Source organism: Rhipicephalus sanguineus, chromosome 6 (genome assembly GCF_013339695.2).
Source record: "Rhipicephalus sanguineus isolate Rsan-2018 chromosome 6, BIME_Rsan_1.4, whole genome shotgun sequence".
Classification (NCBI taxonomy): Eukaryota; Metazoa; Arthropoda; class Arachnida; order Ixodida; family Ixodidae; genus Rhipicephalus; species Rhipicephalus sanguineus.
Window position 1 is genome coordinate 165,753,733 of NC_051181.1, and position 23,837 is coordinate 165,777,569.

Below are 23,837 nucleotides of genomic sequence, written 5' to 3' on the forward strand. Positions count from 1 at the left end.
GCATTGTACTGAAATGGGCACGAAAAGATGCAGATGGCGAACTGTTCCTGTCAATGAACAAGATGGAAGCGCCTCAGCCGCTGCGGTGGTGCAGTGGATGCAGTGCTTGGCTGCTGACCCGAAAGACTTGGGTTCAATCCCGCCACGGCGGTCACACTTTCATCAAGGCAAAATGCTAGAGGTACATGAACTTAGATTTAGGTGCACGTTAAAAAACCCTAGATAGTTGAAATTTCCAGTGCTCTCCACTATGAAATTGAGAACTGGAAAAAATCTCATCTGGTCCGGAAGTAATGGCATGGTAGAAATAAAAACGAAACACCAACCAAAATGTGAACAGGGCTAACAAAGCTAGCAAAATGTGAACAGGGTGATAAGGCTTCTATGTGAAAGCCAAAACGTTATTAAATGCGAAGCATTTCTTGGTGAACCCAGGGCACTTTGAGCATATGTATGTATGTGTGTGTGTGCGTGTCTGTCTGTCTGTCTGTCTGTCTATCTATCTAGCCGCCTACGTTTGGGTGCTCTCCTGATCACCTCAACTTGGTGTAGACCAAAACTGGCATGGGAGGGTAAGAGAGTTTAAAGAATATGACTGTCTGGTCATGACATGAATAACGTGAAAATCTTGACATGTATGTTGTCAGGCCCGCGAGGTGGCGGTGAGGCAAGGCCTCGACGTCCCCACGTGGGAGACCTAAAGCCCAGTCGGCGAAAGCTCTGCCGGACCACCAATAAAGTTGTTACCAACCAACCAAATGTTGTCAAACCCTTTCTTCCAGACACGTGTGGCACATACCCATTCACCATGGGCCGCGGTGTACTGGTATGCATGACAGGTGATTGACAATTTATGTCTACCCAAGGACGGTGAGAACAGACATTGGTAATTTAACCCTTTGAGGGTTTATGCCGTACATGTACCGCATCACCTAACAGGCACCAAAGGGCTTACGCCGTACATGTATGTCATTGCCTGTATGTTAAAATGCGCTCCTTTTTCGATCATTTCTCTTGCTTGACATGTGCTGCCACACTTCAGGAGTACGTGGAACTTTTTCATGCGCTGATGTATCTCCGTTTTTTTTTTTCTTTCTAAAGCGGCACGCCGGCTTTCAGTTGCGCATCCGAGCGTGCGCGCGGTGTGGCTAGTTAGGGTTTCGTCCTTCGGGTAGTTATCGCTTCTCGCTGCCTGCAAAGCTGATGGCTGTCTGGTTTCTCATCTCTCAAAGGGTGACTGCTTGTTGCTCTCTCGTTTATTGCTCCCTGGGGCGGCCATTACATCTGTTTCTGTGCGGCGCTAAATTACACAAACAATGCCACCGTGGCTGCGCTTCCTGTTTTGAGGACTCGGAAAAACTAACTCCATCTCACTGGCAATAAGACAAAGGATTATACCTTTTTCACTCGTTTTGCTTTCCGGACGGGCGCACAACCATACAATTTTCTTCCGTGCATTCACTCACACAGTTCGATTACACTATAGAAGTGTGCGCCGGTTGCTCTGCTGCTAATGAGTCAAGTGGCGCTTCTTCCGATGTGGACTATTCTCCAAGTGCTGATTCAGAATCTGATTCACTGGATGTCAGTTCGTCAGACAAGGATTTACTTACGAGTTCAGATTCGGATGATGATGGAGCAACATCTCGACTATCACATGCTGAAAAGCTTTTAGTGTTAGAGCAAGAACATTTTTTACCGGAAAAGTACTCTGGTGTGCTTATTTTTGTATAATTGTGAGCTATGTTTAATACAATGCATAATTTTTATTATGCACGATTTATAAAAAATCGTACAAGTGTTTTTTTTAAGGATTTTGCTTGATGTTACTCACAAATAAACTATGTGTATGCAACAACAAAAATGATTTCTTTGTCACTTTACAGTCATGCAAAAAAAATTTTAGACAATTTGTTTCTTAAATAGAATTGCCTGAATAATTCAGCAATAAACAAAATACACATTTTTGGAGTGCATTTTGCGAGAAAATTGACCCTCGAAGGTTAAATGCGAGAGCGTTAAGAAAAACTGACATCAGCAGGGTTGACATGACGAATGCAAAGACTAAAAATTGGGATCCCAGCAGGAATCAGACCCAAGCATTCTGTGTGGCAGTCAGGTATTCTAACACAGAGCCACGCCAAATCTAGAAACTGCTTTGGAAAAACACCCTATGCAGGTGTAATGTCAATGCAACGTCAATTGTGGTTGTAGTGCTGGCTATCTAATTTTATAACAAATAAACACTACAGATGTACTCCTATGATACAGGCACATGTCAGGTTAACATCAATTGTGGTTCCAGTGTTGGCGCCTGCTTTTATAGCAGTCTAATAAACATTACATTTGTATTCCTGTGATTCAGCAAGCTATAGTCAAGTGTTGCTTGACCCCAGAGGAATACGCTAATGAAAGCTACGTATCATATTCACATCATCACACCGTAGCGTGGAACTTGATTTCGATAATACTAATGTATGTGCTCTAACGTGGGTGCTGACGTTACGTCAGACCATTAGTTACCCTTTAAACGCCAGTGTTGTCTATGTGCCTGGTAAGCCCACGATGCACACACAAGTACTACATTTACTCAAAGCCAAAAAAATGCAGCATAGAACTACTTGTTGACTGCTTTGCATGAAACTGATTCCCACAAGGCATGGGATCTGCCGATTTTTATTTTTTTTGACATTATACCATTTTGGTCAGTGTTTCTTTTTTATTTCTGTCATGCCCTCCCCTATCACCTCATAATCATATCGTGGTTTTGGCACGTAGAACCCCTGAAATTATTATTACATGGAAGTGCTTCTTCAACCATGAAACTGGATATTTGTCACATCGTTGTGACAGTGAAAAAGGCGACAGTCAGACTGTTAAAGACAAGACCCATTATTGGGCAAACTTGTGCCCAGAAAATCAAGTAACAATCACGGTACAAGCGAGTAGCACAACAGTACAACGATAGTGGAGAGTACAGTTGTCGATCGTCAAATAATCTGATGGTTGGTAAAACGCGTTGGCTTTTATAAATGCAGGACAGAAGGTTCCAGCGTTATTGTTGGTGCCCGCATTAGTTCCAAAATAAACTCCACTACTTGCGTTGTGCGTGCAATCTTATCAAAACAGTCTGCAACAATTGGGAAGGTTCACAGACATTTCGGTGAGGCTTGTAGAGGAGGTTACACATGTAACAGCCCTGTCACACAAAAATAGAAAGAAGCACGCGAGGCAACATATGCAGTTGCGATCATAAAAGAGCAATGACAAAGGTTGCCAGTATAAAACAAGGACAATCTGCTAACATGAAAAATCAGTTTGTGGGACCCCATGTTTATAGATTTGTTTACTTCCAGTGAAGTACCCACTCCTGCTGGGGCCCCACAGGTAAAGAGAATGCTATAGAGGACGAATACCGTTTCGTAGCATACGGCCCCTGCAAAGTGTCTGATGAGAAACCCTTGGTCGTCGGTGATTTCTCGGTGGTCCCTGAGCTTGGATTTGCGGGGCACAGCCAGCCGGAAGTGTCGGGGATGTGTGCTGTGCAGCACTGAGGTGAAGTGGGTGTGGCTGGAACGCGGAAGCTTGCTCTCCTCGTCCAGCAGGTCGAAGATGCCCGTGCCCTTGCCCTCGAGCAGGTCTGAAATGTTAGCACCCCAATACCAACTGCCGCTGACGACACCACGCGAGCACTCACCAATGCAGTCCTGGTTGTCTACATACTCAATCTTCTTCACAGACAGGCCTTCTCTTTCATACAACGCTTGCTCCTGAAAGTGTTTGTTGTGGTGAGAGAGAGAGAAAATAAACTTTAATCAAACAATTCACCTCTTTGAGGATCCTTTCATTGAAGAACTGCTGCAGCTTTTCATTGCAGTAGTTGATGCAAAACTGCTCAAAGCTGTTCACCTGGAAGTACTCTGTAAACAGAACACGTATTAATACTGCAGGTTTCCCTCAGTGAATACCTAAATCAAGGTTATAAGAAATAAAATGTGGCCCCATACATGTTTTAAAAGGACCAATGAACTGTAGTGCCTAGAATATACTGACTAGTGTGGCGACTGCAGTTTTCCGGATGGCACCAAATGCAACAAATGTCAATGGCTGTCACTTGGAGCATTGTAGCGCAGGTGATGACAGTGACACTGCCCGCTGCGTAACCCACTGTGTGTTCACAGCATCGGCAAACGGGCTGCTGCTGCTGTTGGCCTAACCCGCAGCACAGGGCAGACTTCTACAGAAGGCTTATCCAGTGTGTATCACTAAAATGTAAGCTTACCAGCTTGGCTGGATGTTGTATTAACGTAAGGGCTATGAGGAACTAGTATTGTAGCACTACTTGCACGGTGGCTTCTATCTTTATTGAGGAAGTACTTATTTGGTTGCTTTATCAGTGATGCTACCGAGGACTTCTGATTTGGAGCAATCTTTGGAGCAGCAAAATTTCCGTTGCAGAGCACTTTGGAGCAGCAAAAGTTTTCATCTTGGAGCACTTTGGAGCAGATAATTTTGCATCTGGGAGCACTCTGGAGAATTTTACATCCTGGAGTTCACTACAGAAGCATATTGCAATAACATTCAAGCACTGGAATATTACTATGGGGCTCTTATGAAGGCTAGAAATATTTCGATTCATTGCAAATCTCATGGAAAAAATCATCTCAGGAGAACTCCATACTTCACTCACTAATGAAAAAATAAGGGCTCATGCAGTTGAGTGTTCTGAATTAACCTCTTCGGCAATTATTTTCGACACTAGCAAATAAACAGAATACCAGATCAATAAAATTGCACTTTATGAAATAACACTCTAAATACATCTATGTGGTTATCATCAGACGTGGTAGACAAACACCGCGATGTACAGCAGTGCCTCAATGCCAAAAAGCGACACTGTCCCTAATGCATTCCCCTAAGAAAACTCCAAGGCGAAAGCCAGGTTATTTTTCTTCTCGATCGACGGGTTGATTCTCCCCCTCCCTGTCTACAAGCTTTCTGCACCTCACCTGGTTTTGCGCTAGCTCCATGATCGGCGCACCGATTACGGAAGCAGTGTAAAGCAATGATGCCGTGATGGCGTCATCACGTGACATCACGATATATGACGCCATGATGACGTCACAAGTTTTGACGATCTATGACGTGATGATGACGCCATCACATGATTATTTTTTGCATCAATCGATTGACGCCGCCTACGGTCAATTTTCGTGTTTGATAAAGCATCTCGGGCTTTCGCATTAATACTGCGTATTGAACGTTAACAGCCTGGCCGTTAACAACCTTGCCTTACATACCAAACTGTCCTTCACCATGTCACCTCTGTGCCTTGTGCGAAACAGCTTCGCTTATCATCCACTTCACAGAGTGAAATGGCTCTGGAGTCATTACAGTAGAGTCATTACACAGAACTGCGCATAGTTTGAAAAAAGTTGGTTCACGGGATGGTGCAAACATGCTGTTCTCAACTCATAATAAAGTGGGCAAGGTGTGCTCTTTGGTAGATAAAGTGTTGTGCCAGAAGCCAGGGTGTCTCCAGTCATTTGCACAAATATGTACCTTGCACTACTGGTGTGGTATACGTCATTTCACTCTCATGTGGCAGCAAATACATGGGCCAAATGGGGTATCGCCAAAACGCATGCCTACGAGAGCATGAGTCGACTCTTTCAGGTGCTGCTGTCACGTCTCATTTGGCAGCCCATTGCAGATCCTGCCGTTGTATGCCCTACCTTAAGAAAACCACTATAACATACAGATATTATATAATTGCAGCACACGCATGAAATAGCCAAAGCCTTTTCATAAGATTCAGCAAAAATTGTGTAAGTCATCCATCAATCACTCTACTAGATGAAGAGTGTAATTATCTGTTGGGCAAGACAGGATTCGTGTTGTTTGGCAACACATGTGCAGAGTTTTGGTGACCCATTGTTATATATATATAACAATATATATATAGAACACACACACATATATATATGTTCTTTTTCGAAAATAAACTTGGTGTCTTTTTTAGCTCCAGAATGCAGTTATTTTGTTGTGTACTGCCGTGTGGTGAGATGCTATTTCACCCACTATTTGTTTTAGGTAAATACAGTGCATAATATTTGCAGTAAATGCCTGCTGCGACTATAACGAAATATTGGTTATAATGAGCAAACCGTGGTACCCCTTCGATTTCGTTATAACGAGGCTTAATTGTATTCAATTTTACTTCACCGAAAACATTTTTTTCCTTTTCACGTTAACTAGTAATGCTGCACTTGTGAGATTGTTTTTAGTTTCCGGAAAATTGTTGTACTGTCAAAGTAAATGGCCAGCAACTTCTGGTCACAGTTGAGTATTAACCATCAGTGAGAAGTGTTTTAAGACGAGTTCTTTAAGCTCATCTAGACATTTCCCTGTGGCCTACAACCATCTAATGCATCTTTCACTTTGGCTAGCATTAATTTTTCTCCCCACTGAACCAGTAGCTTGCATGGCATGACCAAGATAAACAAGTTACCTTTGCTTTGAAGTTTGTTTGTTTGTTTGACAGCCCATAACTCTATGCCAGCACCACGGCTAAAAATTATACAGCTTTATTCTTTCGTACTTCTGCAAAGTCTGCAACTCCCATTACCATAGGCTGTTACCACATGCAGTTTGGTTTCATAATGCTTGAAACACCCATAACTCCCTTTCCTAATGCTACTCTAGGCTGTATTTCTTACATAGAGCAACCGTCAGCATCTATTCCGACTTGGTCTGATCCCAGTTGTCGAGGTCGCTGTATCCGACTAAATATTCTGTGTGGTAAAAGAATGCACCCTTGTCCAACTCCTCCTTGAACCTCCCCCCAGTCTGTTCCTGTCAGCACTTCCTGTATGGCACAGAATTTCTCAGTAGAATGTTAAGGTGCATGGGAATGCACAAGCAGGATATCTGATTTGGTACTCTCGTATGGCTAAGCAATCAGGTGCAGCTGTGTGCTGGAAGCTCTTTGTTTGCATACATATCAATAGTCCTTTGTTTTTAGGTATAGTGTATAATCTGTGGGGACAATGTCCTGCTGTGAGCTCAATGAAACTGCTGTCAAAAGCAAGTAGCTGCAATTTCTGCCATCCTTCCTCGCCATTCTGTGAAAGCATCAGACAACACAATGAACATGATACTTTGCTGGAGCTGAACAGCCCAAGTCTCACTGTGGATTTTGACACACAGCCCTTAATGTGACAGCCATTCGAACATAAAAGTAGTACATTCACTCAAAGCCTTGGCAACGCCAAAATACCGAAAAGGCAGACTTATACGTCCCCAAGACCACTGCGAAAGTGCTGTGCAAAGCAGATGACATGCGCGGTTGGCACACACCTAGGCTGCAGCCGTAACCATTAACAAAAGTTGGCGCCATGTCCTTCCATTGTGAACAGTGGGCGCTAGGCACACTAGTTAGCATTCTAGGCACTACTGTAGCACAACACTTAAAGGGGCCCTGCAACACTTTTCCAAGTAGCCATGGAATGGCTTCACTAAAGGTACTTTTTGCCTCACAAATCGAATGCCGTAAAAATTTTTAGAATCCGTCCAGTACGAGCGGAGTTACTAAGATTTGTCGCACGCTGTAATTGCTTTCTCTCTTCTCTCGCCCCGATGAAAGCGCTGGAAGCTAAGCGGGGGAAGAAGGTACGTCACGTGCACCTCCTGACATTGAGCACATTTTCTTTTTTTTTTCTTCAAACACGTGGCATATTTTCAGTGCGATCGCGCGTGCGCAGGCGAGTGGCAGCCTCTCGCGGCGGCCACAGTAACTACCGAGCGTGCCATAGCCTGTGACGCCGTAAGCATAATTTTATGTCGAGAGAAGAGGAAGCGCTTTTTAGCTGACTTTGCGAATTTATTTTAAATCCCAGGCAGTGTGCTGCGCTATAATGTTTGGCTCGCGTGTTCTCGCTGCCGATCGGACTACCGATCGGCAGCGTTTTCTGACTATGCTGAAAAAGTGTTGCAGGGCCCCTTTAAATGTCCAATGTCTTAGTTAGATAGCTGGCAGTATGCCAGTTGCACTTTTCCCCGCATTATCCCATACAGCTGTAATCAGGCAATACACGAAAACATCTCCACAAAAAAGAAGGTAAGATGACATGCAGACAGAACAAGACACCTATCAATTGAGAGGGCACCCTTTCAGCAGACAGTAGTCTGTTCTCTAGCCTTCTTTTATGATGACCAAGTAGCTTAGCCTCCTGTCATCCTAAACATGATGTTGGTGATTCAGCTCAACCCTGGTGGAAAGCAGAAGCTAATTGGTCTCACACCAACTTTGTTGTATTGTTGTATGTTCTGCAAGTCACCACACAAGTGTTCACAGTGCATATTATTTTTTACTGGTGCAACTGTGCAGCTAAACCACTGCACAGGATACAAAATGCATACAAAGGACATCAATATTACCACAGATGGCTGACAGGCACCTCTAGAGACATACGTAAGAGAACCTTTCACTGGATTCATACCAACTCACATGCAGGGTGCTGTTTTCATGCAAAAAACTTCTAACACTATCGTGCATCTTGACAGCATCAAATATCGTTGCCTTCCTCATCGCTTGGCTATTGACGTGTTGACACTGAGAACATAGGCCCAATATGCGTGAGCTAACCATCTATTGCTGTGCTAGACAATATTTTAAAAGAACCTTGGTGCCGTTGCCCTGGACTGGTTAAAATGGTGCTGTTTTTCTTTGCACCCCTCATTCTTCTGACCACATTACTGAATGTCATTAAAAGCCCCCCATTTAAGAATAATGAAGGGGAAAAGTTAAAGGGACACTAAAAAACACTTGAGAATATATTCTTTCAAAGCACCACTTTCGATATCTTTGCTACATTGGATAGATTATTAAATGAGAAAATCAAAGCAACAGTTGCACACACCGAGCTTCAATATGCAGGCCGGCTGTTAGTACATTGTAGTGATACCAGGCATTTCAAGGGGCTTTTTTGTGGCCGAGTAAATGTAGCAAAAACAAAAGATCAGAGCTCCCTGATAAGGCACGAGCAGATGCCAACTAGAGTCCCTCATCAAGGTTGCTCTTTTTAGTGTCCCTTTAAGCATGGTGTAAGAGCTGGCTCCCTTGCTTGGCTCCCTTGCGAGGCACGTTTGACCACCAAGTAGCAATGGTGCATGCTCGTTGGTCTGGTGACAGCAACTGATATCTATCGGTGGGACGATGCAACTTCGAGATAGAAAAGGTTTTAGGTACCACTGCTATAGCAAGTGGCGTGTTCAGTGGCAACGCCAGCGCCATCGATAGACATCTGCTGCCTTCACTGGATTGACAAGTGCATGCCATATCTACTTTATCAGGTCGACCACATCTTTCGAGTGTCCTCGCCTAAAGAGTGTGCATCTTACACCGTTCCTTTATGCAAAAAATACAAGGGCAAAAAAAAAAAAAAAGAAAATGGCAAACAAAATGATGCCTACCGAATCCAGCAATGTCAAGCACACCAATGTAGTGGGATGATGAGCTGAATGGAATGCTCTGGTTAATGCGCTGCACAATCAAGTCAAACAGCTTAGAGTAGACAGCCTTGGCCAAGGCATCACGTGCATTGTTTGCTTCATACGCCTTCAGGGGCACCCTGGGGGGGATCACATCAGCACACATGCATCACTGCATCAGTCATAGCCACTCTGTGCATGCAGCACAGTGAATGAAGCCTTATGGTGCAGCCAGATTGCGTCTCGAGAAATAAGGCTTACATCATCATTCATTTGGTACCAGATGGGTAAGGAATCAACAACTTTTGCCATGCTTCAGAAGCATAATCGTGTGGCCCAGCACATACATGAACACAACAGAAACCATTCTCAATGCAGGAAGGTCACGGAGCACTACAAACATGGCAGCATATAGTACTGCCAGACATGTGCATGCAAACTAGGAACATCCTCTGTCTTTCCCGTGAAAAGTTACTAGCCAAGCAATGCATTTTGTTCAGCATGCAAGCTATTCAGAAATGGACAATAAATAGATCTGAATGTGCTCAAATACAACTACTATTTCACCAATGGTGCCCATAAAAAAACTTTCCATCTAAAAGAACCGGAAGACTACATGGTTAAGATTGGCAGTTCTTTTCATGGCATTTTCATGGCACCCTTAATGGATGTCTTACAGCAGGTACACATTGCCAGTACCGCCACGAAAGTGAGAGCAGTGAATAGATGCATCAAGGCAGCAAACTTTGGCTGAGTAGATGTCCAATAATATTTCTAGGTGGTACATGCAAAATTTCACAGCTCAACACAAAAACTGACTCTAGATAAGTTGGGTCCTAATAAAATTTCAAGGGCCAGCAGCTTTACAAAGAATGCAAGACTAATCCTTGGACTGGCTGTTTCACACTGCTTACAAGGTCCAAGGTTTACCTCGATTCTTGCCCTCTCATGTGCAGCAATCAGAGGTAGTTATTCAATTTGCGGCCACTCTAGTCTGGAGCAACCTTGTGCATGCTAGATGCCACGAAGAGCTCAGGTGCACGTTAAATGTTTCATGCAATGCGACAGTTTTAATAATCCACATTTCAGGACAGGTTACATAGAAAAAAAAAAAGTTTCTCTGTTTGTTTTAAATCTAGTTAAACCTCAATATAATGAAGTCAGTAAAGTCGCTGTCATTATATCAAAATACAACCTTTTATGCAAAGTATATAGTAAATGAAAAATTCTTTTTGCACAGAAAGTACTGCAAAATATTTAAATAATCTGGCAGTAAAAAATTTTGTTGTTGTTGAAGCTGGGATCCAGCGACCACGACATGATGCCACCCCAGTGAAGTCCTCTGCACCATGTCATGCATGAAGCCATAAGAAACACAGGTCCAATGCTCTGCGCTAATTATAATCCTCCTGTTGCTGCTGTTCAATAACACTTTTATGACGCTGAGGTTTCTTCGACAAGAAGTTTATTAACATAATTACAACTGCAGGCAAGCTATTGGGCAATGTTTCTTCTCTGGGCATCCTGACTGGTACCAGGAGCCCCTATGGCGCTCGTTCTTCCTTTCTCCCTCTGTCACTTCACCTTGCTAAACAGAAATGCAAGAGTCGTTTTCCCAATCTAAGGGATAACAAGCTGGACCTTGCAAGGCCTTGCAAGGTCCCCCCAAAGACAGCTTAATGAGTAGAAGTGTCCCATCTGCCAATTTGAGATCCGTTGGTCCAGCAAGATGAGCTACGTCACCCGGTAGCACCACTTTGTCATAGCAGATCCCCATGATCTCGAGAGCTTTGGTGTGGTGTTCCTTGCGGCTGTGTTGGCTCCTAATGGTGCATTCAGACGACAGACAGAATCTGGATTTGTTGTGGACGTGGATGACGATTCCACGGATAATCCGCCTGCAGGTGCATCCACACGACGGACGAGGTCCTAATGGACGACAGCACCAGTGAGCTGGATTACTTTCGACCGCCAAATCTGCGCTGGCTGCCAGAAGATCGGTTTGAGAGTATTCAACAACACGAAGGCCAACAGAAAACGACACTTGCTTTGTCGAGCGTCGAGCACTGACGAGGACTGCAATTTGTTTCAATGAAAACAGCATTGTTGGTGGGAAGGCTGGATTGGAAAAAAAAAAACCTGCTGTACAGAGAGCTGCTGAAGACTGGCCTCATTGCTGTCATGTGTGGGGCCCCGCATACGAAGGGAGGATACAGTGATGCACTGATCTACATCGGCAGTTTTTTTTTCTGTGGATAACAGGTACTAATTGTGCACATTGCTTTGCTGCACATTGCGTTTTTATATCTTGGTTCACATCCTTACCTGAAGTGCAGTGTTGAAACGCGGGCTGTATTCTGAGACAGCCACTCTCGGCGACAGCACCCCTTTGCCTGCCATACAATCTCGCATGTGCAATGATTAAAGCGCCAACTTACCCGCTATTCTCCAACCCATCAATCAGCGTGCATTGAAAGTGATGGATGTCTTAACGGCGGTCTTAGAATACAGCCCCAGAAGTGAACTGAACCATATGCCAGCAAGCGATTAACTGATGTTTACAGTGAAGACAGCCGTACGGCTTGAGCAGAACAAAAGTGTACTGGTTGCCAGACACTGCTGATTTGTCCGCTGAAACTGCACCGTTCCACCGCCAGAAGCCCATATGAAAAACAGGTTGGCATTATTCGTCCATGAGCCGCACGGACGAGGTGTGGATGAGGACAATCACCGACGCACTGTTTACCCCTCCAAACCCGAATCGAATGCACCATAGGCCACACCCGGATGAGATGTCACTTGCTTTTCATAAAGTAAGCATCCCCACCGAACAGGTGAACGGTCCCTCTTTCGTCATCAAATTTAGCTCTTGAGAGAGGTGCTTAGCGACTAATGAGCCTCAGACACCTCCACCAGCCAGACAGCACACAAGGTGCTCCTTGCAAGGTCCCCCCCCTGCTTGTGCCACTTGTAGCAGAGCAGAATTCAATGAAGCGATACAGCTCCTTAGAGGCCTTCTCATCAGATTGCAGAGCAGAAGACACAACGCGGAGTAACGCGACTGCAGCCACTTTTTATGCAACGGATAGACCAATTCTTGCACAGTTCGGTCACATGTCCTCTTTATTTTTGTGCAACGCTAGCACTTTCTTTGGCTCTGGAGCCTGGTTTTCTTTATTGGGATTGTGGCATTGCACACGGCCATCTGATGTGACAGAGAATCGCAAATAGGGCACCTTGTCATATTTGGCACCCACATCGTGGCTAGCAGTGGAGCACTTTTCCCTGATGTAGCCCAGATGCTTATCGTTTGATAAGTGACTCACTGCAGGTTGCTTGTGCATTTCCTGCACACAGTGGGTGAAATGAAGTGAGAGTGACATCGTGAGTCAAGTGCATCAGTGCTGTACACAGGAACATGTCCATATCTGAAAGGGTTTCATGGACAACCTGTTGGCATTGTTCCCAGAAAGGCTGCCAGCCAAACAGGTTGCTGCAGAACTTCCATAGTCCAAGTTTTGGAGGCACCTTGCACTTGCTAGCGGACAATATGGCTGTTGCACTTTCATTATTGGTTCCTCCGCCGTACATACTCATTCATTGCAGGTGCTCGAATCCTGCTTGGTTCTTTGGCCCGCCTCTGTGTTCCTCTGCAAGGGCCTCCAGCGTATCCCTTATTTCAGCGATGCGGTTTTCTTGAGGCTCCAAGGCATCCGTAGTCTTCAGTTGCATCGGCTCTTCACTAAGCTTCTGGAGCTTGATGAGCATCACTGTCGTCTTCGCCTACAGCTGTGTCATTCTTTGTTCAATGCAGATGTCTCGGTTATTGACTTCTTGTACCTGCTGAAAAATCCTGGGTTTCGGGACCAAAATACTGCTGATGCATAATAATGTTTTGATGATGCTAACATTTCTTTACATAATAGATACAGAGATAACTATTATTTATTCTCCAACCAAAGTTACGAAAAACGTAAGGAGAATAAATAATAGTTATCTCAGTTTACTTACCCAACCAGACAGACTTCCGTCTAATGTTTACCTTCAATAATAGATACAACTCTGACTGCAGAAAGACTATTGGGCTACGTTTCTTCTATGAGTGTTTGATCGCTTCTGACCAGTGCAGCTCCTTGGTTGGGTAACCCTTTCCTTTCCAGCACGGCATCACTTTGTCTCATGAAAGGGTAGTGTGGCACCAGTTTTCCAGATGAAAGGGATACTGAGTCACTCAACAACGTTAACCTGTTTTGTGGGGTGCTGCAAGAACTGAGCAAGACATGGTATGAAATCACGAATTCCAACTGCTGCTATACTTTGGTTCAACAGAAGTCTCGCAACATTTGTTCAATCGCAAAACACCGACACAAATTCGTAGAGTTAATATGGTGTGGTGGGCAACTGTTTCACTGCAGTTAATGTGCTTGTTAGTTCAAACTGCTTCCACTGGAAATTTATCCCATTCCTCAGAGTCCAGAATAGCTTCTTTTGATCATGGAGTTCTGCAATGTCCTGAAACAAGCAGCAATGTCTTTTTCCCTGTCAAATGAGGCAAAAAAAAAGGAAACCATGTTTGGTACTAAAACCAGAAAAGCACTGCCATGATTGCTTTCTGCAAATTTCACAAAGCGCAAGACAGGGTGGCTCTACATCTCAGAGGTGTCGGAGTTATGCCTTATCATCAGGTGTGTCTGCTATGCTGTTCATGAAGAATTCAGCCCCGATTGCTTCAATGCTCAATGGTAACAAATTCAATGACTGTTAACCCAGCTCACATGTACACAGTGCCTTTGAGGCCGCCCTTGCTGGTCTGCATGACACGACTCAGCAGACTTTGGCGTAGCTCGTCCGGGTCGACACCCATCAGTGCAGCGGCAACGCGCAGCGACTGCTCCGACTCGGGGGTCACCTGGCTGCCCCCGCGGCTGTCATCAGGGCTCTCCTCAAAGGTGACATTGCCCAGGTGCAACACAGCAGCTACCGCCACGTAGATGTTGAGTCGCTCCTCGTCAGTGAGACCTGCACGTCAAGAAAGCCCAGCCTCAGAGGCGGAGCACTCTAGTGGCAGCAACAGGGCACTAACTGCCATAGCAAAACTACAATGTATACATAAGCGAATTTCATCAGACCTGCTTTTGTCATTACACGTTTTTAACAGTGAAGCTGTTTAAGCTAGCTGTAATTTGTGTGTGCGGCCTAACAGAAAACTATCATCATCACGAATGGGTATGTGCCACACAAATTGGGCAGATCCCACTACTCACCGCTAGGGCGTGGTCTGTAATAACTTAGAGTTATTGTATATGCTCCCTACGGGAGCAGAGTTGCACCTTGTGCCGCCATTATGTGCAACGGCTGCGCAGTGAAGCCACTCACCGCACGCACAGGAGACGAATACGGCGCGATGCTCCGGCATGGGCGACATGCTTCAGATTTATTAGCATGCGCTAAGCAAGACTGCACTTTTGCAATCTTGCTGGTGTATATGGCTATAGACGAGAAAACCTGGGCCAGGTGGCGCTGCTGTGCCTCTCTGAAAATCTCGGAAATCTCGTTATGCGGTCACGCACGGCGCTTTGCCGGCGGTTTTTTTACATTGCTGCTGCGTGCATTCCGTCTCGCTGCACGCGCGTGCTTTCTCTCTCTCCCCCTCTCGTTTTCTGCTTGCGCTACACGTGCGCTCATCAAGGCGCTCGTGCACGCGTTCTCTCGTGCTGTGCTGAGCAGCAGTGTGCGTGCTCTTGCTCGTGGTGCTCATATGAGCATGCTTGCACTCCAACCTCGCGCTGCGCTGCTTTAGCGTTATATTGAACTGCAGGTCGTGGTCTTGCGGGGTCGGTGGAGATGGTGTCGAGCACGTTTGTCAAAAGAGCCACCCTTTTGGTGACGGTAATGCCCAGATGGTCGAGAAAATGAAAGGTCCAAAATAAATTAGTGCACCATGCTTTTATAACGGTGAAAGGAAATGGCACCATGATCGTGCAGAACATTTATGGCGAGAATTTCTGCAACCTTGGTATCAAAATAAATGCCGAAAAAAAAAAAAGTCGAATTAGTCACCTTGCTTCGAAACGTGTGTGCATACGAGAAAAGCGTTCATGAATGACACAACCAGCATGGACTAATTCATGCTAACCGGAGTTTGGCACGAAAACCACCCAAAAATGGGCGTGTCCCCGCTGATAATGCATTTTAAGCTGGGCTTCTTGGTAAACGATTCTTGGGGTGAACTGCACTTGGGCAGAGGATGAAACACCACGAAGAAAACGAGAGCAACAAGGGGATGAACACGATAAGACAAGACCTTTGTTGTCCTTGTTCTCGTCGCAATGCTCTATTCTCTGCGCTAATTATGAAATGACTAGCCCTCATCAAGCTCTTACCAATGCACAAGGGCAAAACAAGAAAGGTGCATTCACATTTGCTAGCTTCACTGTTCCATTTTTGCATATAAGTTCTCCCGAAGTTTGACGTGGGCTGTTTTCCTGGTCCTGCAGTTTCCGAAAATATAACAGTGTGAAGAAGACACGACTGCTGTTTATTTCTTTCCAATGTCATTTCAGAGCAACATAAAAGCCCCATTGCCAAAATTTGTGGAAATAAGACGCGTATACACAGTACACACACACACGCACCACGCACGCGCGCACGCACGCACACACACGCACACACACACACACACACACACACACACACACACACACACACACACACACACACACACACACACACACACACTGTTTTGGCAAGCAGCACTTGAGCCAATGGTAACATTTGTGCTGCTTTGCCTCAGAAACACGGGCGAGAGTTTTTTGTAACCAATAGACCTTTTTCAAGCAATCCCAGAACTCCCCGCAGGCGTGCAAAGCACTATAGGAAAAGTGTGTACGGCAAGCCCACCGGCTGTTCCGTCGCTCGCTGCTCGTAGGCGCCGTGGGAGCACCAAACGAAAAAAACACGTCGCCGCTGGTTGACTATTATTAAACCCTAAATACTACACATGTCTGAACGCACCTGCATGTATCTCTACGCATGAAATGTGAAAAGAATGATGTAGTCAGTGTAGGTATTACCGAGCGGATGTATACCGCAAGTAGCAGTTAAGAGGCATGCGAGTTATCACATACTACGTGCCAATACATGCAGTCAAAACGTGCTTTCGTGAGCGATGTGAGCTGGAACACTGAATTCGTATTTATTCAATGATTACTTGTTCACAAGCCGCTATGGCATTTAATGCCATAGCGGCTCGTGATAGGGTTTAACCAAACTGTAGAGAGGTGCTACAATGTTCAGGTATACAGATGATTATTTGGTCTTAATTGACAATTAACGTGCTGTACGAAGACGTGAGACATTCTAAACGTGTTTAAAAAAAAAAGGGATGGGACTAGAATTCACTTGTGAGATGCCTTACTCTGATGATTTGCAGTTTCTTGATACATGCTTTTAAGTTTCACTGCGGAGCACGTTTGCGGGCAGTATAGCCTGCGTTCAGCTAAATTGGTGTTTAATTTCGTTCGGCGCATTTGAATATTGTTAAATGAGGAACTGTTATGTCATGATTATGCACGGCATTGGAAAAAAACTTGCGCACATAAGATTAGCAGTAGTTTCCAGTTTTACGCAGCGTTGTAAGCACCTTGAAGCACATCGCTGGCATTGGCGTTTACATATTGGTCTCGCAGAATCGCATGACTTCTTGCGTATATAAGACGCACCAGCGAAAATATCAGAAAAAGGTGCGTCTTATACACCGGAAAATACGGTAGTTACTGTCAACATGCCAAAGTGGTATAGTGGTTATGGTGCTCAACTGCTGACCAGCAGGCTGTGGGATTGAATCCCGGCTGCTGCGGCTATATTTTCGATTGAGGCAAAAACGCTTGAGGCCTGTGTGCAGTAGACTCCCGTTAAGTAAACTTGAAGAGACCACGGTCATTTGTTCGTCTTATCAGAAGTGCCCCAAAGAAAGACATGCTAACAAGCCAACTGTATCCAAATATGTTACTTGAAAACACAAAATGAAGTAGGCTTACAATGGGGAGGAAATGAGAAGAAAAAATTTATTTGGCTCAACTTGATAAAAACTATGACTTCAAGTAGAGTATTTACATGATTCTAACGAGCATCTGATTCCGTGGGTTCATAATAAACATGCTCATGAATATATTGCTACCACATTTTAACAAAAACTTGGAGGAAATCTTGAGCTTCGCCTTCAGGAGTCATGATAGCATAATCGGGCCCCGTGCGCGTCGCCTTCTCAATTACTAGCCTGGCTTCAGTTCTCGGTGCATGCCTCAACCGTGCCGTAAGGATACAAACGAATGTGTGCTTAACTTTGACCGTTTCAAACAATCCTAGAATGCCTACTGCAAGTACAGTTGTCAAGTGCCCACTACGCCATAATTCTTCCTTTTGCAAATCAGCGAAGGGCCCACTACGCGTCCGCAAGGTGATGCGATCCTATGCAGCTGTTCACTTTGTTGACGCTTTTCCTGATGATGATGATAAGTATGTCTGAGCGCTTTGTAATGGGTGGGCCTTTAAAACATCCACTCGTTGTGCAATTCACATGTTTTGACGCCGGGCGTGATTCTATGCTTCTGCCACGCAATGTACATGCATTTAAGGAGACCCCTTCCACTACATGAAATTCATGTAGTGTTTTTCTTCCGAAGCAGTTTCAAGCAATAGCGTGGTTCTGTCAGTGATGCTATCCAGGACTTCTGATTTGGAGCAATTTCTGGAGCAACAAAATTGTCATTTTTGCGCACTTCGGAGCAGCAAAAGTTTCCATATTGGAGCACTTGGAACAGGTAATATTGCATCTAGGAGCACCCTGGAGCAGCTAATTGTACATTCTTGAGTACATTGGAGAAGCAAGTTGCATTTACATTCAGATACTCCTGATGTTAATAAAATGTTGCATTTTAAATAAGCAAAAGCGGCAAGAGAAATACTGCAAAATACAGCAGTGCCTCAATGCTAAAGCTACCCGGCCCCTTCTTATGCATTCGCATGACTCGAAGGCGAAAGCAGTTTCTTTTCTCCTCAGTCGATGGTATTGATCCTTTTTATTTATTACTGAATATTGTCTTAATTAAATGCAATGCGGGGCTTTATTTCTTCAAGAAAAGATGGAGGAGAAATATAGAGGGAGAAAGGAAAGGACAGCTATTAGACTGTTTTACACATCATTTTATACAAACAGGCAATATAATTTTTAAAGGTGTTTTTTTTCTTTTGCTCAATTTATGACGCAAAGCTGAAACAAACGATCTCCAAGCTCTGCCATGGTGCTCGGCGGCATCCGAAGTAAAAGAGCTCAAAGTGAAACAAGGCATTGGCGCTTCTAACATATGCAGTACTGTTCGCGAAACCACTATTTTATAATAATCATGACATCAAAGATAAATGTAGCTTTTCTGAACAGCCTTGACAGTCTGGTGTGACAGAGACTTGCGCAGGAAGATTCAAGTGTGCCCTCACAGGCAATCTCAGCGCCAATCTTAGTAGCGCAAGACACATCAAGCAGGAAGCCATCCACACCGAGTAATGACGAGCAAACCGCCCGTGCTTTTTTGCATGGACACATTTTAAAACACTGGACGATGGTGCACCTGGCAGGCTGTACATTTTGCAAACACACAACTCTACATTCTGGCAAGGGGAGTCTCAGATCCCTCAGCAATATTGGTGGGGGGCCTGAGAACCCCGGAGACCCCCGATTTTAAGCGCTACACAAGAGAGGCTACATCAGCACCGTGCATGACGTCGTGGCCTAATCGGTACGCTTGCACGAGCAACGTTTATAGCATCTATAAACATTACGTCTGTAGTACGGCTGCATGTAGTACAGTGTCCTATAAACACTGCACGCGAGCGTTGTTTCGCTTGCAGAATAATCCTTGGTCCGTGGCTGTGAAGTTTGGTGGCCTCAAGATTGAGCCTCAAGTGCATAGACGTGCCTGCGATGCGACTGCTGGTGATAAACACAGTCAAACCTGAGACTCAGGCACAGTTTGGCGCAATTTACATTGATTTTACCAGGATGGTGCAGTAAATCTAACTTTGTGCACTTTGGTGCATTTGGTGCAGGAGTGGAATTACTGCTCTGTCGTAGAACACCTGCTTGCCATGCAGACGGCCTGCGTTCGATTCTCACTCGAACCCAAGATTTTTATTATTTATTTTATTTGCATTTTTCTCGATTTTTCGCTCACAACCAATGATGCCAACACCGATACCAAAATTTCTGCGAAAAGAGCTCTTTAAAGGGGAACTCCGGTGCATTTTCGACCATATTGAGATAATGCCGTTTTCAAATAGTATTAACAGTCTTGTAACAGCTAGGGTTGTTAATTTTGCTGAGAGACTCATCAATAATTTTAAATATGCAATCAACAATGTGTCAAAACCGAAACCGAAATAGGGAGCTGCTTCAGCTGGGTAGACCAGGTAGACGATGACGTCACGAAGTAAAACGCACCTGCCTCCACCCATCGTTTTTACCACATGCAACTAACAAAAAGCAATAACTGTGCTAGCGTCGTCGTCGCCTCGATGAAGAAAGCGTGCGCAGCGTCCGTCTGCTGGGTGAGGCGGGGTAGAAGAGGGAGTAGAAACGATGTGTCACGTACACAGGGTGGCCCGCATTTAAAGGCTTGATTCCAGAATTGGCTACCAATTTTAAAATTCGTTTTCTAAAAAACTAAATGAGTTAGGGTTGTATAACTTGGCACATATTATTAGGGTACCGATCAAAACATATCTTGAAAGTTTAATTGAAATCAGTGACTATCGGAAAATCCCCGGAGTTCCCCTTTAACACTCTCGCGTTAAAACTGCAACACGCTCCTGTGTTGACGATTAGGAAAAAGAAAAAAAAATGAAAAAAAGGGGGAGAGAGAAGCACAATTTTCCTTCAAAGAATGGAAGATTTATTTTCCTGGCAGTTCATTTTCTTCTGCAAACCTGTTCTACAGGCTTTAATTTCCCATCTGATACGCTGAGTTGCTTAAGAAAGTCTGCAAGCTTTTCTTCGAGGTCTGGATATTTTCCCGTTTTCAGCCCGTAGTAGCTTTTCCCAATCGACGCACAGCTGAAGATCTCCGTTCGTGCTACTCACGGTCACAAGCCTCGGGCACACGAAAAAGACACGACGCAGTTATATTCAGTGTGCAGAATAACCTTCCTTTGTTGTGCACTTTCACAATGAAAATGGCGCATCACAATTTGCACTTCACTGGGAACAGACACGAAGCATGTGAAACAATGCGGACTGACCACAACACGTGCTCGGCCGCCATTGTGTGACGGTGATGACAATGCATCTGACCCCTCTGACGGGACTGCTAGCACCTCAAATGTACGCGATTGTAACGCACAGACAATTTTTGTTCCCATCGTTGCTTTTGTTTGGCTCCCCCCCCCCCCGCCCCCCAACTCCCCTCACATTCTCCTCTCAGTACTCAGCAGATGAGATAGCCCAAAGCTCTTCTGTTCTCCTCCAGTGGGGAACAATACAAAAGGATGCAATGGCTTAGTAAATCCCCCAACTCTTTTTGTTGTTTTTTTTTGCTAATAAAGCCAGCACTTTCCCCATCCACAGGCTGGGGGTGAGAGAGATACCGGCTTCACACGCTCACCTTCTTTTTCCACTTATCTCGCGCCCTCCCTCCATGTCACCCACGATATGCTTCGGGTCTTTGTGCCAGGAAGCACTTTTTTTTTTCTTTTTGCTTTCTTTCGTTCGCCTGAATGCCCCACCCAACAAGACTGCAATGTTCGTTGCGCAGAATCGCCGGCATTGTTGGTCACTGCAAAAGTTCGTCGTAACAGAAGAGACCTGTTAGGCAGTTCGTCTTAAGCAGACTTTTTTTGCATTGAGTCTATGGGAAACCAAACAAACGTTCCCGTGTCGTTTGGCATAAGCGAGAATTCGTCTTAAACGAGTTCGTCTTAACGGGAGTTTACTGCACTTTGATTTTAGGTGCACGTTAAAGAACCCTAGGTGGTCGAAATTTCCGGAGCCTTTCACAAAGGCGTCCCTCACAATCATATCGCGATTTTGGAATATTAAACCCCAACAATTATATATTAGTAGTTACTGTCACTAAAAACAGAGTTTTCATGTGGCCTCACACTTGCAGTGAAAAAATCCGTAAACAGGGGGTGGGTGCTTGAGCCAATGTTTTGACAAGTGGACTTGCCTTCTTCAAGGCTGGAAGACAAGTCCACCTGTCGAAACGTCGGCTCGAGTAGCCACCCCTAGCTGTTTACAGCCTTTTTCATCGCAAGCTTCCATCTTCCTGCCGTTTGTGCGGCTTCAGACGCGTTGTTTATTTCCTTCCAAAAGGACTTCTTTTTTGGCGAGTTGGTGCTTACATTGCTCAGGTATGCTTGACTGTGGCGCAAAATACATTACACGAAAAAGGGGGCGAAGAAAAGAGAAGCTGGCGCTTCACTTTCCTCCTCTTTCACGAAATGTATTTTGTGCCACAGTCAAGTAATGTTTATTCCTCGTTTATTTGACTTTTATTTATCGACTTTAACGCTGGATACAGATTGGTTCTGAGAACTATGAGACGACTAATGTGTCACTGCCAAATGAATCCTGTCTGAAACGAATATCAGTTTGATATGTTCAAGATAAAGTAAGTCAGTTTCTTGTTATTACAATACTAATAAAAAATTCGTTAATGCACTACACAAACATTAACATTAACAAAGAAAAAACCGTTTCCATGTCAGTTACTAAGAAAAAAATTCTGCTCAAATTCACTTGTGGTTCCTGACAGCACTACACTGCATTCTGTTAACGAATATACCATTATCTGGGTATTTACATCACATCCGATTTGAACTGGACAACGCACGTCCAGCATGTAGCAAAAAAAGCCATCAACAAGCTCTTCTTTCTTAAACGTGCCTTGAAAGACTCACCCCCCGAGATAAAACTTCTGTCTTATCTTTCCCTTATACGTCCAATATTGGAATATGCGAACATTGTCTGGTCCCCATACACGTCTACCTGCATATCAACACTGGAAAGGGTGCAGCGCAAAGCAGCACGATTTATCTGCACAACTCATTTAGGATTAAAGCATCAGACCACATCAATATAAGTCAGTCTAGGATCACTCGAAACAAACACCCACTCACTCTTGAAGAATTTCTTTGCAACAACAACGCTTTCTTTTATTCCTTTTTTCCGTTATCCGTGCGTGAGTGGAATGCGCTAGATGCCTCAACGGTGTTACAAACAACAGTACAAAAATTTCTAGAACTCGCCGAGCTGTCCATTGCAACACCGATTTAGATGCTTGACATTGTCAGATTGATTCCTAAATAGTTTCCTGCTTGTTTTTCGCTTATCCTATGCCTGTAACATAAGATGAATCCTACGATGCTGTAACCTCAGTGAATATATTGTAACCTATGTATATTTCTGTGTTTAGCATGTATGCCATCAGCGACTTATCTGTCAAGACATCTATGTAAGAATTGTACAGACTTATGCGATTTCGTCTTCATGTACATTTTCACTGTAACACTTCTGTGTGTTTGCTGTTTTTCTCGAAATATACCCACTCCTGTAAAAACCCCATTTGGGGTTGACAGTATACTGAAATAAAATAAAATAAATAAAAATACAATACAACACAACAATACAGGAACAATAGAAACTAAAAGCACACAAGACGAGGACAGAGAAGAGGCTTGAGACACACGAGTGCTCTTTCTTGGAAGGAGCTATCTTTCTTGGGTAAAGGTAGGAAGTATCTGCGGGCGGTGCACATGTGATGTGTCACGGGTTTTTTCATCATATAAGAGGTTGCTTGTTTCAAAATAAAATATTGCAAGTCAGCACCCACATGTCTCAAGCCTCTTCTCTGTCCTTGTCCTGTGTGCTTTTAGTTTCCATTATGTTTTACTAACATGCCCAAACAGACGCCTTAGCAAAGAGAAACAGTATTTACTGTCTTCAGAACTACTGCTGGTTTGTTAACACACACACACGCACGCACATGCACATGCGTGTGTCATTGTTACTATTACTAGTGATGGAAAATTACAGGTCGAGAAGTATGTCCGTTTCCGAGCACGTTACTGAAAGATTAACTCACTGGGAGGACAGGCTGAATAAAAAAAGCAAAGTTTATTGACTCTTTCTGCAACACCGTGATATTTTTTGCAGATCGTCAGCTTCAGCGTGCCCGATGTGCCTGCAGTGTACAGTACTCATGAATTGAAATCTGACAATTTAGGGCTAAGTAACGCATATACTTTCGTTTCTAATGCCTTCAGTTTGGGCCATATCGGCATAATTTTGACTC

General features: G+C 44.3%; 1 protein-coding gene across 2 annotated transcripts in view; it reads right to left on the reverse strand.

The window, feature by feature from the left end:
• Window positions 1-23,837, reverse strand: part of LOC119396998 (unconventional myosin-VI) — a 195,676-nt gene that overhangs the window by 86,912 nt on the left and 84,927 nt on the right. For both annotated transcript variants that reach the window (XM_037664409.2, XM_037664408.1), the window contains exons 10-14: window positions 14,268-14,511; window positions 9,475-9,632; window positions 3,829-3,920; window positions 3,698-3,770; window positions 3,417-3,640 (exon numbers count right to left, since the gene is read on the reverse strand). In XM_037664409.2, coding sequence (XP_037520337.1) covers window positions 3,417-3,640; window positions 3,698-3,770; window positions 3,829-3,920; window positions 9,475-9,632; window positions 14,268-14,511 — 791 coding nt within the window. The remainder of the gene's footprint in view (window positions 1-3,416; window positions 3,641-3,697; window positions 3,771-3,828; window positions 3,921-9,474; window positions 9,633-14,267; window positions 14,512-23,837) is intronic.